General features: G+C 39.3%; 1 protein-coding gene across 1 annotated transcript in view; it reads right to left on the minus strand.

Moving 5' to 3' along the window:
• Window positions 1-16,568, minus strand: part of LOC578227 (heat shock protein 75 kDa, mitochondrial) — a 45,856-nt gene extending 29,288 nt beyond the window's left edge. Inside the window, exons 1-6 of the mRNA XM_030981047.1 lie at window positions 16,427-16,568; window positions 11,755-11,958; window positions 10,922-11,004; window positions 8,801-8,947; window positions 3,214-3,285; window positions 1,526-1,689 (exon numbers count right to left, since the gene is read on the minus strand). Of these exons, the coding sequence (XP_030836907.1) occupies window positions 1,526-1,689; window positions 3,214-3,285; window positions 8,801-8,947; window positions 10,922-11,004; window positions 11,755-11,958; window positions 16,427-16,556 (800 nt within the window). The 5' untranslated portion in view covers window positions 16,557-16,568. The remainder of the gene's footprint in view (window positions 1-1,525; window positions 1,690-3,213; window positions 3,286-8,800; window positions 8,948-10,921; window positions 11,005-11,754; window positions 11,959-16,426) is intronic.
• Between the last annotated feature and the right edge of the window lie 2,074 nt (window positions 16,569-18,642).

Here is an 18,642-nt window from a genome sequence, read left to right on the forward strand (position 1 = left end):
TTCATGGGACACTAGAGGGCGCTTCGTATGCATACAGAAATCTGAATGGCCATCTTTAGCTTGCATGCAGTGAGTCGGCACTAATATAATCCTGCCATATCCAAGCTGTGGCCATGGATATTGCAGGGTGGAAGGATGTATCTTTTTTTATAATGTTATCCGGTCTTACCGCTATCGTACCGTCAAATGGAGAAAATAAACAAGCTTTTGTATTGTTATTAGAGATCTACCGAGGTTAGTTCGTCGCTTTAATTAATTACATAGTTTCAATTATAATTCAGAATTATCTTACTGAAAAGTTAAGTACACGACGATGATCTTGATCACTAGCCCACCAGCTTCACACGACGAACGTTTCAGGTCCCGGTAAAATTGCGCGCTGTGAATCTCCGAAGGTGCGTTGGATTTGTTAGCAACTCCTAGCCCCATAGCTCCCCACCAGGGAGTGTGTGAGCGAGGTATGAATTTGGTTACGTACCCTTGCGCGTTACTTATCAGCTGTCGAATGTCTAAGGACATTTTTACAAGTACGATTTTTAGTACGAGTATCTGGTCAGTTTTCTTCTTATTTCTTTGGTTGCACAACAATTAAAAAGATAACTTGCTGCTGACGTGGTTCAGACTAGATCTATATCTTGTCCGATGTGTTTTCAAGTCAATTTTGTTAATATATTTTTTTGTATGAAGTTGCCTGCAAATAATGGACGTGCTGTTTTGACTTGCAATTTTTACTCTTTCGGCGTAAAGGCCGCACCCCGACTTTTTGATATTTTCTTTTCCAAAAATACTGCAGCCTTTACGCCGGCAAATATGGTATGCATGTTGTGCTTTGAACATAAATCGTGTAAACATGAACAAATACGCCTAAATTAGCGCAATCGACGCATGTCATTAATACGCGCAAAAAGCAAAACCATAGACATGTGTATGTTATGTGTTGACAAGCTCATCGTTCTTTCGGATTTTCAACAGTTTTATTGACTTATTAACTGAGTTGAAACGCTCACGATTTTGAGCGATGTTTGTTGCCGATCTCATTCAGCATTATTGGAAGCTAATTATACATGTAAGTATTGGCATTGGAACATAGACAGTGGAAAGATAACAAGTGAGGTAAGTTCATCTATAATATTCATTAATTAATCAAGTCGACATATTTTATCATCGCGTCGCCGCGAATAAAAACTAGTTGAAGCTAAACTGTCTGCAGAATCAGTTGGGGCTCGGGATGATAGTAGCCAAGAGATCACCTCGGCGATGATAGTTTGTACCATTACCCTCGTAGTCCGTTAATATTTGCTTAATATCACCATAACCACTACTTCTATCTTCATCATCAATCACACATCACAGCCTATCACAGTTCATGATACATTGCTTCATTTACTCACCCATCTGAACACCAATATCACACATTCAACCTATCACAGTTCATGATACATTGCTTCATTTACTCACCCATCTGAACACCAATATCACACATTCAACCTATCACAGTTCATGATACATTGCTTCATTTACTCACCCATCTGAACACCAATACCACGCTTTGGCATCCTTTTTATGCGACTTTGAGAAAACTTCCACCGTATCTCCTACCATGAATGCTGAATAGAAACCCACTCCAAACTGCCCTATGATACTGCTGTCTGAGCTTCCACCTTTCTCTTGTAGTTCTTTGAGAAATGCCTGCAGGAAAATGCAGCACCACATGAAATAAATAATAGTGTCATTATATGTGACCCATCACATCACAATGAGACAGAAGTCATATTTTTCCAAATTTTATTTTAAGATTGATTCCGGTTCTCCCCTTTTTCCATAAGCTTTAATTTGGTTTCTAGCTCAAATTTAGAAAACGAGTATTAATGGAGATAATAGCTTTTAAATTATTTTAAACCATAACAGGAATACAACATTAGTAAAGTATTTCTTAAAAAATGCTTCCAAAGTTTGACTCCAGTTTTGTCTTCAAGCATGAGCATTTTTTATTTTACTGTCAAGTTCATTTTGAAAAAGGCCCTAGCAACTGCTTATTACTTAAAATGACACCTACCATAGATTACCCGTTTCTTTAAAATGTCTTCTCATGAAAAACCTTAAATGTAATTCATGACTAAAATGAATTCTAACGCTTTTTTGGGTAGCAAAGCAAGTTGTTTCACTGCACTGAAAAGGCTTCCCACAATAGCTTGCAAGGTCTTATCGTGCTATTATTTTGTTTAACCCTTTTGTGCCCAAATTTTCTTGTTTGTTTTCATGAATCTAGGTTATTCAACCATGATTTACCCAGCTTTATTCAACCGATGTAAATAGGTTATCAATTTTAGCGTTTTTGTGAGCAAATTTCAAGTGTTTTTTATAGGTCTTTGGACTTTTTGTTTTCTCAAATCAAAACTGGAGACGGAGAGAGCTCATGTCATTTACTATCTTTTCAAGACTGGACAAATCATGGTAGAATAGACTCATTAAGAGAGCTATAAAATTTGCAGCTTTTAAAAGAATAAGCGTAGTACTTCATACAACAACAAAAATTCTTTACAGAAATCATGTGACTGTGAACCATTAATGATTTAAGCAGTACGTCACTAGGCAGGGCTTAGCAAATAGCTTTCTTGAGCTCGGGACCATACTGAACTATCTGCAAGAATAGTAGACCTAGCCGAAAAATCATTCCCAAAATAAAAAGATTTTTTTCTTCCCCGAACCTTTCCCATTACCATTTTTTACAGAACATTAATGAAACATTGAAAATCTATTTTTTTTCAATCCACAGATTTGAACTTTTTCCATGATTTTTCAAATTTTCTGGAGTCCTGAACCCAGAGACTTTTGACTCAATTTGTTGTGACAGGTCACATACGGGTATTGCTAATAAAACAGAACACAAACTAGGAACAAGAATGTAGAATAGATTGGAAGGTACAAAAGTAATAAAAAGAGAATGCAAAATAAAATAGACAATGCAATCCTGAGATTCTTCACACAACAAAAGATATTCAATGAATTCTTTTTCAATTACTATATGTTGAAACAATACTTTGTTCTCTCAGCCAGCAAATTAAATGATATCAGTATCAGATTCAATAGACTACACATAAAAATCAACTACAAAATTTACTGTTAGGTTGTACCTAAAGCATTCTTCATTTGTACAAAACAGAAATTATCAGATAAATAGCAAAGGTGATAAACGAAGAAAAGTTGACCTACCTTTGACCCTGATCTTGCAATGGTTCCTAGATTTTCTATCATCTCTTCCTTTGTCATACCAACACCAGTATCCTGCCAAGAATGAAAATAAATAAGAATATGCTCTTGAAACAACAGAGCTTAAGCTTGAAAGCAAACTTTTAAAACATGAAACAGGATGAAAAGCAAGTGTTAAGAACAAAGTTAGATCATTCTGCAGTTTGATCAAACACTTTGGCTCCACCATCATCACAAACTTTCTGAAAATGCTGAAATCATCAGTTGGCAACTGATGAGCATATAAGAAACTTTGTTCATACTATGGTTGTTAGCAAGGCTTTATAAAAACATGGTCTGGTTCTGGTTCTGGTTCTGGATTTTACTCCGACAAAGCGGGATCCCGCATCACGTCAGAGGGCTGACCTGGGGGTTGACCTGGTGGAGTTATTTCCGATTGGTGTTTGTGAAAAAAATCGCAGAGCCTTTTCTTAAAAATGTCTATGTTTGGGGCGTCTAGGATGTCATGAGGCAGGTCGTTCCAATATTTAACAGTCCATGGGAAAAAGCTATTTGAGTAAATTGTTGTGTTGGTTCTAGGTCTCTGGAAGGATGATGGGTGTGTGCGTCTAAGTTGGCGAGATGGTCTGGTTAAGTAGGGGTTCCAGTCAACTTCTACGAGGTTTGCATTGATTTTGTACATCATATTGAGTCGGGCAATCTTTCGTCTGGTCTCGAGGTCAGTCCACTGGAGAGAGGTTATCATGGCTGTCACGCTGGATTCTCTTGAGTAGTCGGTGAGGCACATTCTTCCAGCAGCTCTTTGGACCATGTCAAGCTGATGTTTTTCCTTTTGTGTGCTAGGGTACCATGCAGTCGTGCCATACTCTAGTTTGGATTGTACAAGTGTTAGATAAAGTTGTGATTTGACGTCAACAGTACATGCTTTAAAGTTGCGTCGGATGACTCCCAGTACCTTCTTAGAGCTCTTGGTGATGTTGTTAATGTGAGAGTTCCATTTTAGATCGCTGCTGAAGGTGATGCCCAAGTAGGGGTGGCTAGAAGTCACCTGTAGAGAGTTGTTACATAGTTTATAGGGGGTAATGTTTGGAGATTTCTTTGATGTGAAATGCATGGTAAAGCATTTGTCCGTATTAAAAGCCATCTGCCAGTCGGAACCCCATTTGGAGAGGGCGTCAAGATCCTTTTGAAGGGTTTGGGGGTCCATTTCCGAATTTATTTCCCGGTAGATTAATGCATCGTCAGCGAATAAACGTATCTTGGTACCTTTGGAGATACAGTCAGATACGCGATCAAACGCTTTTGAGAAGTCCAATAGAACAGCATCGACTTGCTTATTTATATCAAAGTATTTTGCGATGTCGCTGATTGTAGATACTAGTTGAGTATCACACCCCCTTCTTTTACGAAAGCCGTGTTGAGAGTCCACAAGAATATCAAGTTGATCTAGATGTGACATGATATTACTAGTAAGGATATGTTCAAAGATCTTACAGCAGATTGAGGTTAGTGCGATCGGTCTATAGTTGCCGGGTGAGTTTTTGCTGCCCTTTTTGAAGATAGGTGTGATGTGGGACATAAGCCAGTCAGACGGTAGATCACCTGAGTTAAGGCTTTGGTTAAAGATTGCTGATAAAATGGGAGCCAGCTCCTTGGCACACTCTTTGAGGAATCTAGCTGGCAATTGATCAGGTCCAGATGCTTTATTGGGTTTTAAGTCAGACAGAAGCTTTTTCACACCTTCTGGTGTGATTGTGATGGAAGGCATTTCCGGATGGGGATCTCCAGACATATCAGGGATATTTTCAAGGTCCTCTTGTGTATAGACTGATTTGAAGTAGCTATTCAAAATTTCAGCTTTTTCTTGGCTGTCGTCAGTTGTATTCCCGTCGTTGGTAGACAATGGACGGACACCTCCGTTGTCAATACGTTTTGATTTAACAATTTTCAAAAATTGTTTAGTGTTTTGGTGCAAGTTTCCAGACATAGTGTTTTTAATATAGTCGCCTTGAGCATGTCGAAGCTCTTTTTTGTAGTTAGTTCTGTGGGCTTTGAAGGCTAGTTCGTCGCTTTCAAGTTGGGTCCTTTTTTGTTTGTTATACAGTTTCTGAAGTTTGCATCTCATTCGTCTAATCCTGCCATTGAACCAGGGTAAGTTGTGTCTGCTTGAAGTCATCTTTGTGGGGATATGCTTGTTCATCAAAGTCGTAATGTGCTCAGTGAGGGTAATCCAATTTTCTTGGTTTAAGTTATCAATCATGGTTTTCCCAAAGGAAACTAAGCTTTCACGCACAGATATAAAATCTCCTTTTGTGTACTGGAAGATCTTTCGCTTCGGTGGGAGCTTTCTACATGGTTTTACATCACATAAGATTTCAACTACTTCATGATCACCCAACTTTGGTAGAGTTCTCACATGAATCACAAGAGTGGGGTTGGTAGTAAAGAATAAGTCCAAGGTCTTGTCGCGATGTGTGGGGATTTTGACCGTCTGAGTAAGGTGAAATTTGGTGCTGATGTCCAAAAGAAGGTGACACTGGGTAGAAATGTTGCTACCAGGTGCGACTGTGATGTTCTTCCAGTCAATATCTCTCATGTTGAAATCACCTCCTAACCAGAACCTAACCTCCTAAACGGAACAGTTACTGCCGTAGCTGGAGTGAAGTTTGGAGATTGACCTGTCAAGCTCATCAAGTGATTCTGTGGAGGAGTTCGGTTTATAGTATGCACCAACGTATCTAACCCGTTTTTCCTAGGTCAAGTTTGATCCATAATAATTCGGCGTTAACTGAGAGTTCATCTAAGATCTGAGCAGTCATGTTTTTGACTGCGATCATAATTCCGCCATAACCATCAGCTCGATTTTTACGGAAGATTTGGTAGTGATCAGGAAAAATTTCACAGTTCTTTATATCTGCATTTAGCCACGTCTCAGTACATATCAAAATATCGGGTTGTTCAGCTTCCAGTAGAACTTGAAATTCTTCAACTTTGCTTTTGATGCTTTGGAAGTTGATGTTAAGTATCTTCAGGCCAGATCTTTTTTGGTTTAGGTCACGTTGTTGTTGGGGCCTGGTGTCGTTGTCACATGTCAGTGGTCTACTCTGTGTTGGTTTCTTTTTAGAAGAAATTGTTTTAGGTGTTTCGCTGTCGTCAATTTCAGTATTATCCAAAGTATTGAGAGATGAGTCGTCTATGTTAGAGTTCACAGTTACGCAGGCAGGGCATAGCCATGCAAAGTCACCTATTTCGGTGAGTTTAGGATACTCCTCGTTACTGATGTCGCTACAAATGGTGTGGGTCCACCTACCACAGCCGTCGCAGTTTAGCGCACGTTGGTTGTCACGAACCTCTTCATCGCACTGGGTGCAGGGAAATTTTATTTTATTTGTAGAATTTCTAGATCTAGTTCTAGACTTCGAAGGCCCTGGGTGGGGGTGCACGTCACCACAAAGTCCCAAAAGTGAAAGTAAATTGGCAGCAGTAGTTGAGTTTTTTCCAGGTTGAAAATTGATCAACATGGAGGAATATATGCCTCTGTTGGCAAGCTGTTGTTTTCTGAGCTTGCATGAAGAATACAGCAAGATAGCATTGTCAAATTGTTTACTGAATGAATTCACAACATTACTGACGACATTGCTAGCGTTGCCAGGAAAGATTGAATTTGATCCAGAAAATAAATGGTTGGATCCTACCTTACTGTGGCGCAGAATCAATTCCTTGTTGTCATCTAATTGATGATATTCCTGTTCAATCCACATAGAAAGCAAGAAGACGGCTAAGGTAGTTAGCGTACGTAGAGACTGCATGGTTGTAAAAAATGGCGGCCAGGCCAGGCGGCTAATTTTTTTTATTTTATTATAAAAATGTTAAAAATACGTTGAAAAGTACGAAAATAACAACACAATTTGCTGACGGGCTGGCGAGCTTCTAGCGAAGCCGATGCAAGACCTCTGCCGTAAGTATAGCATTGGAGAAAGATGGGCTCTCCGTCACGTCGCTTGCCGGTGTGATGCACTGTGCCCAGTCAACTACGTAGATATACATGTACACGGGTGCGAAAGTTTTAGCTAAAAATATCCAATGTTAAAAATCATAAATTGTCGTAAAAAACATAAAACATCAAAGAAACACTATTGAAGATTCATATCGAGGATAGGTGCGGATGGTGAAAGATAACCGAAGATTCAGGTGATTAAAAACAGCGAAGGCTCCGCGAAAAAAATTCACGTCTACACCGTTCGGAGGGTCAGAGGTCAGATCCCTGGAGCCTAGGCCAATCTTCCATAAACAACAAAGAAAGAATTGTAACAATTGTGCATTAACAATTTCTTTACTTTTATCAAAGCAGTCGATGGAATACAAATCCTGATCACTTCGAAAAAAATAGACTGTAAATTTACATTTCATTGCAAATATCATTTTGAACTGATCAGTGAGAACCCAATGCTAATCTATGCCATGCAAATGTATAGCAAAAGAAGCAATGTCATATGTGTGTTTTGGGGTTTTTTTTTTTTTCCCTGTTGTTTTTATTGCCTTGAATTGCATTGTATAACCTTAGGGTAATGCTGATAGAAAACATATTTGCACTTTATTTGAGCAGGAATAAATGATCTATTGTTATCAATCGATCATGCGGAATGGCTGTAGATTACAGATGAGTTGTACAACACTTACTCCTGCCACGATGGCTCACTGGTAATATCCTACACTCACCAAAATGCTGAACTCCTGCCACATTGGCTCACTGCTAATATCCTACACTCACCAAAATGCTGATCTCCTGCCACGATGGCTCACAGCTAATATCCTACACTCACCAAAATGCTGAACTCCTGCCACGATGGCTCACTGCTAATATCCTACACTCACCAAAATGCTGATCTCCTGCCACGATGGCTCACAGCTAATATCCTACACTCACCAAAATGCTGATCTCCTGCCACGTTGGCTCACTGCTAATATCCTACATTCACCAAAATGCTGAACTCCTGCCACGTTGGCTCACTGGTAATATCCTACACTCACCAAAATGCTGATCTCCTGCCACGTTGGCTCACAGCTAATATCCTACACTCACAAAAATGCTGAACTCCTGCCACGATGGCTCACTGCTAATATCCTACACTCACCAAAATGCTGATCTCCTGCCACGATGGCTCACTGCTAATATCCTACACTCACCAAAATGCTGAACTCCTGCCACGTTGGCTCACTGCTAATATCCTACACTCACCAAAATGCTGATCTCCTGCCACGATGGCTCACAGCTAATATCCTACACTCACCAAAATGCTGAACTCCTGCCACGTTGGCTCACTGCTAATATCCTACACTCACCAAAATGCTGAACTCCTGCCACGATGGCTCACTGCTAATATCCTACACTCACCAAAATGCTGAACTTCAACCCTGAACCCAACATGACACTAAACCTTACCCGACCATAAACCTAAACTAAACTTTAAATTACAACCGTAACCATAACCCAATACTATCGATGGAATAAAGCCCAGAACAATTGTCACTGGAGCAACTGTCAGAGCACCACATTATCATATGGAAAATGGATACTTTTCTCCTATACCTGTATAGTAAAGGTTCCCTTGTCCTGGTTGGTTGCAATGTGAATCTCCAAGGCTCCAGGTTTCTCAAGATTATCCTGGGTCAGCTGTAGATAGCGTAGTTTTTCCAGGGCATCACTGGCATTGGACACCAGCTCCCTGATAAAAACCTGAAGAACAGTATTACAAAAACATGCTGTTATGTTCAATGGCAGGCCGGTGACTGTGTATGTGTTCTTCAGCCTGTGAAAACCAGACCATCCGGAACTTTTGGTTAAAAAAACGGGAAGCCAGAATTCCAACTATAGCCAGTACTCTGGCATCCCTGGACCCAAAATACATGTATATTGAATACTTGCATGATATTTCCTCTAACGACTGAAAGAAATCTAAACTCTTATGCACTGGGAGGGGGGGGGGGCTTAGGAGGGCCCCCCCCCCCCTCCACATTTTCAGAGATTTCGCCACAACCGCTTGAAATTTTAAATTGTCGTTTCATGATTTTTTTTCCTCAAGTCTTACACACATTTTGATACCATTTTCGTCAAAATCGGATATACCTGTAAGGAGTTACATAAAAATTAATATGCGCATGTCGTCAAAAAAGTGCTATAATTGCAGATATTCATGTACAAGCAGAAATGTGAATACAGGTTTACATGTATTTCTTTTTTAAGGGATCCGGTAACTTTTTCTCAGATTCTGAAACAAATCCTGGATTTGCCCAATGCTGCAATGGTAATTATAAACCTTTAGGTCAGTCAGGAACCCCATGACTTTTACAAGCCGATCGCCCGTCTGATTATCAAGATATTTATGAATGGAATTACGAATTTTGATACTACAGGCTATTGGAGAAAACGAGTATGGTAAAAACGGTCACTCAAAGATTTCTGCCTTTTTGAGGCACTTCTTGATCAAACGCGACTTTTTTTTTAGGGCTTCAATATTAATAATAATAATAATAATAATAATAATATGGATATTTATATAGTGCCATATCACAGACACTGATAACACGTACGGCCGTGCATCTCAGATTCAACATTGTTAAACGATCCCTCTAAGTGGGAGATATGAATTTATATGAATTTGCTTTGATATGTTTCTCAAAGTAACTTGATGTATTCCAGAACAAAAAAATGCATTAGCAATAAAACAATATATATAATAAGAAATAAAAACAATAAAATACATAAGAAAATAAAATTATGAATTTCAAACTTTTTTTTCTAGATATTAGCAGTGAAATGCAGATGAGAAGTGGAAACATATTATTCTACAGTGAAAAAAAAAAAAAAAAAAAAACGTAATTTGCATATTCATAACTTATGCAAATTAACCTATGCATTTTCAAATATCATAAAAATAATGGAACTTCATGAATTCGAAATGAAGAATACATTTATTTGATACATTTTCAATATTCTTCCCAAGTCTAGAGACAAATATGGAGAGTTTTCTGTAAAATGCATAAAATTAGCATTTTACATAATTAATTAGGCTATAACAACAAAAATTTGCATATAAGGAAAAAATTCAACACCGTCTTGTTCCTTACGTGATTATCTACAAACATGCAACTTTTTGTGTTCATCGGACATTCAACCCCTCCCCCCCCCCCCTGAACTTGTCACAAATAATACTAACAATGTCGTTTTTAAAACTAAAGATCACAAGCACATTTTCCTTTGAGTCCAAACAGAAATTTGGACAGGACAGTTTTTGAGTGGTGAGTCGATATCCCATGTGAGTGAGCTGCAATATATGGGTGTGTGAGCTCAAGACACGCGTAAGCGTCGGCCGGCCGAGTGCTATGTGAAGGGGCATAATTTATCGAGACTGGAAAAACAAAAATCAAACTCTCTCCCCTTCAAATTAGGAATGTAGGTTAATCTCAAATAGTAGATCCTATTCTTTATTTGCATTATGTAATTTATGTTGAGACACAGAGATTTTCGAAAACCACTAAAAAGTAGCATTTTAAGGACTCAGTATATCTTGTAGCTGTGTATAAGACGCACCCCTGACTTTTGAATTTTCCCCGCTGAATAAAAGTGCTTCTTATACACAGAGATTTACGTATAAGGATAGTCATAGAAGAATTCTATGAAATTTAAAGAGTACCATCTACTGATACTAACCTCATTTTCTGAATACAAAGACTTGGCAACAATATCTAATAGCATTGTAGTCTCAGCTTGGAATTCATGTTGTTGAAAGTCTCCTAGAAGATACATGTAGAAAAGAGACATACAAAATGTGAAATCTTCTCATAGCACACCATAAGGAAGGCTTATTTCAGTGGCTTATAAAGAATAGTCCTCTGCACAACATTCATCACTATTCATATATTGATCTATCCAATGTTGATTGACTGGAAATATTGTGGCAAATAACATGTAAATCAAAATAAATCATTTCTCTGTGGCAACGATCTGTTCAGCACTCTGCCCACGAGTACCGGTAAGAGCGCCGTGTTTCAAGACGCCCAAGTTTATGTAGACTTTCTGCGGAAAGTTCGTGTTCAAAATGAGTCTTTCTTCTCCTAGTCCAAGGCTGTAGCTGTTGTTGTTATGCCACTTAAATCTCCTGTTGCAGACCAAATCAGCAGGGCTGAAGTACTTTATGTACAGTCTATCTAATATAATTTTGCAGTAAAACCAGATCGGCATTCTCTACAAAAAAGCGTGCCCGGTTTTGCCCAAAACTTGGTTTTACTCTCATTGCTATGAATAATTCATGATAGTCGCTGTGAACGCCTTGCCCTGTCAATATTGTCTTGCTGAATTTTTTGCTCGGTTGCATGATTATTAGTACTTGACAGAGTGTTCCCAACAACAGGTTGTTGATCCCTAACTTTTCACACGGGGCGCTAGGCCGGGATAAAAGCGATTGATTCGACAAGAATCTTGTCTACCGTTTAGCAAGTGTACTGCATAGGAGCAACTGCCTAAACATTATTTTCTATACATACCAGAGGATGTCTCTGAATCCTGAATGATGCTGTGTTTTACTGGCTCCTCTTCTATATTCTCAGGCTCATTTTCAGTGATTCCTGTAACAATTTCATTAGATGACTCGGTTTCTGCAGTGCTTGAGTACTGTCTGGTGTGGACAAGCCCCCTCAGATGTCTGGGTAATCCTTGATGGTAGTTGCCATTGTGCATCAAGGGTGAATCTAAATGCAAGAAAATTTGTTTTTCATAAAGTACAGAATCTGTAGATTGAATGCAAGGCACCATATAGATACGTAAAATTCAGTCTACTGTAGGGCAATTCCATAAATAGGCAAGCCTTTAGGTCAAAATTTCAACATTGGGCTCATTTGACGGCCATTGTCATTATAATCCAAAATGGTGGCTCACATGTTTTGCATCTTCTCTTAGACTGATATTATTAATTTAAAAGTCATGAAAAGGCACTTAATATCAACAACAAGGGAAGTGCATTACGCAATTTGATATGATGAAAAATTGAGGTTATGGGACATTATTTATAGGCAAGGTGGCCCATTAGCAGGCCTCCCAAAAATGAAATCCTCTGAATATAATCAGCATTTTGAAGTGAATATTGACTAAGAATCATCAGGAGAATTATTTACTATAATTTGTACCAAGATTGATAACTTTAATGGAATATAAACACATGACAAAAATTGATTTATTAATTCTCATATTAAGTTGTGAAAACATAATTCAAGTCTACTGACCTAAAATGACCTTTGACCTTGACTGTGTGACCTGGAATTTGTGTCATATGATTTGTGATACTTGATAACTCTTTAGTTTAAGTTTCATAGAATAAGAACTTATACTTTCAAAATTATATTAAAAATTTGATGATGATGCCACAACATAGTCTAAGTCTGTTGACCTGAAATGACCTCTGATCTTGACTTTGTGACCTGAAATTCTACTCACATGATTGGTGATATTTGATAACCATTTAGTCTAAGTTTCATTGAAAAAGAACAACTTTGACGCTGCCGCCGTCGTTGCCGTCGCCGTAAAAGCAAGCGAGACAAAAATGGTCTACAAAAACTCAAAATGACTAAAATAATCCCAGCTATGCATGTTTTTTATTATTGATAGCACAAAAACTTTGCCTTTTTTCTTCTTCTGCCAATCATTTTTGACCTTTTGACATCTAAAGGCATGAATATAGCTTTAAACATGGTACAACAATTTTAAAAGAGAGAATTATCCCAGGTACAAGTAATTTTAGGTATTAGAGTGCTCGAAATTGTCAAGTTTCTGGAGGCAGATTTCCCTCCTGGTCCGATACCGATATCAAAAGCCAAACTGCTGATTCGATCATCTGATGTGATCATAGCTCTATTACAGGGTTACATCCCGGCCAACCCTGCTACGCACATTGAGCGAGCTTATCAATCCTTCAGATCTAGACCACACGAGATACACAGTGTACTGCTATAGAATGACATCACTTGAGTTTCTTTGTTTAGGCCGATATCGTTTTGTCAAGAACAAGTGGTCTAAATCTATAGATTTTGTGTGTACAATACAATTATATAATTTGAGAGTTATGCTGCTAATTCTCCCGAGGCTGTCATCGATTTCAAGCTTACTGCTCATGATGGCGGTCTCCTGCGTTATTTTTACATCATCTCTTTTCATTGAAAAATATTTGCATTTGTAATTATGAATAATGAAGAAATAATAGTTAATGTATGTATGTAGCTTTGTACTATGTAAAAAAAAAAAAAAATGAAAAACAAACAAAAGAATTATTGTTCATATAGAACAGAAGCATGTACTGAACATAAAGATGGAAAGACAGTGACAACATTACAAATATGTTAACAGTTACATCAAACATAGTAATACATAGTACTCAGACATCTAGATCGAAAGCTTCAGTCTCTAATATCTGATACCACTGACTGCCTCTACACAGAAACTGAAGTACATGATGGTCGTATGGGGTAGTTAGGGGAGGGTACGGATCGGTTTGGCTGGATCGCGATGAACGAGATGCTAAGTTTGTTTTTTTCACTCTTTCAAATCATATATCCACTTTGGCTGCATTACACTGTTGTGCACAGCCTTACACCTGTGTATGAGATGCACCCCTATTTTTTTTTTTTTTTCTTCTTTTATTTTTTTCTTTTTTCTTTTTTGTACATTTGTATAAGACGCACCCCTCGACTTTCAATTTTTTTTTTATACACAGATATTTACGGTCTCTGATATCGATGGTTGTTCCACTGAGATTGCATCTGGCTCCTCTGACCGCCTATATACTTAGACTGAAGAACGTCCTATGGGGACTGTACGGGAGGAATGGTTCGGTTTGGCCGGACCGCGATGAATGAGATGCAACAAGTTTTTCACTCTTTATGTCTTCATATAGATCTATATCCACTTCTGTCTAAGAGAGTCAATGCTAATAATGCGTATTGACCTCTAGCACTGCATACTTGCCGAGAGGCAGGTATTATACACAGATACACACACCACACACTATTGCACAGACTGCACACAATAGCACCGATGTGGCTGATCGACAAATTTGACACTAGGTCTAGTCTAGATCTAGACCTCTAGATCTAGGCCTAGTACTAGTAGATCTAGACTTAAAGATGAAGTTGAATTCTGGTCATGCGATTGCATTGTAAAAGAAACGGTGTGGAACCGACCAGAAAAGGTTGATCATCTAGCATATAAGAATTTGTGTGTATTGCAAGGTTCTGGAATCATCAAAATGATAAGAAATTTGGCCAAGTCTTGGTAAAGATACAAACACTTGCACAGAAAGATGTATATGGGACTACACGAACACGTGGCGTAAAAAGCCAGCCCCCTAATTTTTACGGTGTTACATGCATATTTAGAATATGAAGGCATTTGAAGAGCCATGCTTTTCAGGGAACATGTCTTAACTGATGTTCTTCCACACTTGCATAATAAGAATGAGTAATGCTCACAAATTATTTTTCACCTCTTCCCAGAACTCAACCTTCTCTTTAATTTGAATTTTTAAATTATTCTTTTTAAAGAAGCTCGGCGACGAAATTTCACATAATCACTCAAAATGGGCAAATTATACATGTCCGGATAGCGTAGACCAATATAAAGACACACATTCTGCTCTAAAGTCTTGTAAATATAAATGAAACGCGGTAAGAAGCTTTTTCCAAGAACCTTCTCAGAACTTCAATTCCTGGCTTGAACATTGTTCGCGCAGTAGGCCGATTATGACGTCCCTGGTTGGGCACGATCGCAATTCTAGGCCTCAAGCTCGCCTCTCGCACAGCTCGCGTGCGATATTTTGCATAGCTATACGTATACATTATCCAGACTTCGCATGCTTCATATCCTGACCAGAAAGTGGAATAACAATCTCTAGAAATCATGTAATTACATATAATATTAAGTAAATTTATGTAATATAATACGAGGGGTGAATCGTGCAATTCGATTTGTCCAAATACCCTTCCATTCTGTGTAATTTGCTGAGATGTTTTGTATTTGTTCGGTCATCATGCCTTGGCGTGATATGATTGCTGTTGATTATATAGGGAGACCATGATGAGTGAATCGCGAGCGTCCTTTTGCATTTGTATGATGTACTGCAGCTGCAGTTCTATTTCTGAATGGTGCATATTTGTAATTGATTTTCGCCAAATATAATCTCACATCTAATCATCTTTGTTTTAATATCCGTGAAATTTGCCAAAAAGCCCCACACATCCCGAAAGATTAGAAAATGTCTCGCCCAGTCATGACAGATCGATCGCCAGTTGAGCGGGGCCGGGGGAGCTGAGCGGCAGCTGGCAGCTCAGCCAGCTCGCGCTGATATGCTATCACTTGACCTGCACCAGCATCGACGCCGTCTTTTCCGAATTGTTCTCTTTCTTCCATCTCTCCTACATACCAATCATCATCATCATCACTATCACTACCAGTACCACTGTTGTGGAGCTGTGCTCATCAACTTTGAATTCTAAATCGAGTAAAACCTCTTCTTCGAGCTCGGACATTTTGATCAGATATTTAGCGTTCGAGTGGCGTTGTATACGTATAATGCATGCAGGCGAGAGTTGTGTGAGAGCTTGAGGATCGCACTCTCGCTCATGTGCCCAACCTCCTACGTCACAAATCGTACGTCACAAAAGCGGGCCCATAAAGGGCGGAATAATCGGGTAGTAATTTCACCACTTTTAAAAGCAGATAAGTCAAATCTGTAACAATTTTTGAAAATTAAATATGAACCATTAGAAAGATTGTAACATTAACTTTGCAATGATACCAACATTATTAAGGTTAAAAACCTTTTGAAACCTTCGCTCAGCTTCTTTAGACTTTAACATCATGTCATCAGGACAGTAAATTTAAAAAATTGTATTTTAGAATCTACTGCTATTTAGGTGTCACCAATTGTCACTAAAGTGCTGATTTTAAATGAAATCAGTTGAGTTTTGTACAGTGATGTTTGAAATGTTGAGAAATATGAGAATCGATAGATAGCACAGCTTTTAATACACAGCCAGGATAGTAATGCAGCTATGTGTGGGCCAGGCCAGGACAGATAATATGCAAACGTGCAGCGCAACAAGACAAGAGTGCGTTTTCGACGCCAGACATCGAAGTTCAAATAACTAATTAAAAAACTTAAAGATCTACCTAACGATGCTGTTAAAGTTGCCGGTGAAATAGAGCTGTGATAAGATCTTAGAGGCCTGCTAGCTTGGCTCCTTGAAAGACTAAAAATTCGAGCTAATCGACGCATGCCAACACTCCTGGAGGCTGCCATGTTGGATTTTACAATACAGGTCAATGAACTGTACTTGTAAGCTCGCATAAAGAAGGCGTAAATGTCGGTGTTTAGTTTTAGGCAGGGGCGGCGATTTTTTTTTTCATGACCGGGGGGGGGGGGGGGGGACGAAATGTGAGGGACGGGGGAGCAGTGGCATAATGGGCAAAAACTTTTTTTTTTGGGGGGGGGGGCAGAAAAAATCCGCATCACCACCACTCTGTTACGCAGGCCCTGGGAAAGTTTTTAAAAGAGGGGGGGGGGGGAGGGGAAAGTATTTACAATCAGGTAGAGCAAAGCAAAGCAAAGTACAGTGGCGGATCCAGGGGGGGTCGAAACGGCCGCGGCCCCCCCCCCCCTATTGGCGGCGCAAAAAAAGGAAGAAAAAAAAGAGGAAGAAAAAAAGAGAAAAAAGGAAAGGAGAAGAGGAGAAGAACTTGAAAGGAGAAGAGAAAAGAAAAGAGAAGTGAAAGGAAAAAAGAAGAGAAAAGGGAAGAGAAGAGAATAAAGAAGAAAGCCCCCCCCCCCCCCCCCCCCGAGGGGACCGAATATATGATCCCAAAATAAAGAGTTACTTTCACTCACAAAAATCTGGCCCGTACGTACTGACTTTACACACCGGAGATAGAGGAGTGCTTTCAAAGAGAGGGAACACGTGCGTACCCTAGATAACACTGAGTGGGTGGGGGGGGGGGGAGGAAAGTCGGGTGGGAAAGGGGGAACGACAATGAAATGGCGCTAAGTGACAGTAACGACAAATGGGGGAAACTGTAATCGGGAGATTTGGGGTCATTCCTGAAGGCTTGGCAAACATTATTGAATAGAGGGGGTCGGGCCGGCCGCATAAAATCTCGAGCCGCGGATTCAAAGAACGGCCCTTGCGGTCATTCACTCTTTAGTGAGAAATTTGAAAAGGGCACAATATTTTGGATGTCTTTTAAATAGAAGTTATATACTCAACAGTCAAATTTTAAATTAACGATAGGGCCGCTTCACAACTTTTATTTTGCCCTTCGTTATTTTGGAATCAGCTCATACCAACTCGCTTGTATTTGAACTCATGTTGGTAGTAATCATGGACAGGGGCGGCAATCCTGGGCCCGATAGGGGGACATGTCCTCCAGAAAATTTAGAAATATAGCTAGAAAGAAATATAGCGGAAAGAACGTACATTATTGGGCTTAGGGATTTTCTAGAATGCATAATTTCAGCATTCAACATTGCAAAATCTCGCTTGGTCCCTATACGCCCCGGTCCTCGCCCGATAACACAAAACTAGGACGCTCCCGGCCGTGATTTATCCATGGTTGGTGTAAAAGGCCTTTTTCCCCTTTCATTTCTACTAACCTAATTATGTGCTATCACAATCATGATTGTTTTATTTAGGTGCGTAGCCAGGGGTGGTAGGGGCAGTAAGAGGAGCAGACAAAGAAATATTTTTGAAAATTCTGACAAGTCGAGAAAGGTACAACGAATTGTCCTCTTTCTCTAATAATTTAATGAAATGTCAAAGCTTCCGCGCATCGCTCGGGAGGGGGAAAAACTGAATTCAAACAAGGATTAAGAGACGAGAATGGTAAAACGATTCGTCTTCTTTCTCTAATAATTTAATGAAACATTAAGCTTCCGCGCAAAGCGCAGGAGGGGGGAACTGAATTAAGACAAGGATTAAGAGTCGAGAATGGAAGAACGAATCTTCTTTCTCTAATAATTAATGAAAGGGCAAAGCTTCCGAGCTTCGCGCGGGCGGGAGGAAACTGAATTCAGACAAGGATTAAGAGTCGAGAATGGTACATCGAATCGTCTTCTTTCTCTAATAATTTAATGAAAGGTCAAAGCTTCCACGCTTCGCGCGAGAGAGGGGGAACTGCATTCAAACAAGGATTAAGAGTCGAGAATGTTACAACGAATCGTCTTCTTTCTCTAATAATTATTTAATGAAATGTCAAAGCTTCCGCGCATCGCTCGGGAGGGGAAAAACTGAATTCAAACAAGGATTAATAGACGAGAATGGTAAAACAATTCGTCTTCTTCCTCTCATAATTTAATGAACCGTCAAAGCTTACGCGCTACGCGCGGGCAGAGG

Source organism: Strongylocentrotus purpuratus, unplaced genomic scaffold (genome assembly GCF_000002235.5).
Source record: "Strongylocentrotus purpuratus isolate Spur 01 unplaced genomic scaffold, Spur_5.0 spur5_scaffold_11, whole genome shotgun sequence".
NCBI lineage: Eukaryota > Metazoa > Echinodermata > Echinoidea > Camarodonta > Strongylocentrotidae > Strongylocentrotus > Strongylocentrotus purpuratus.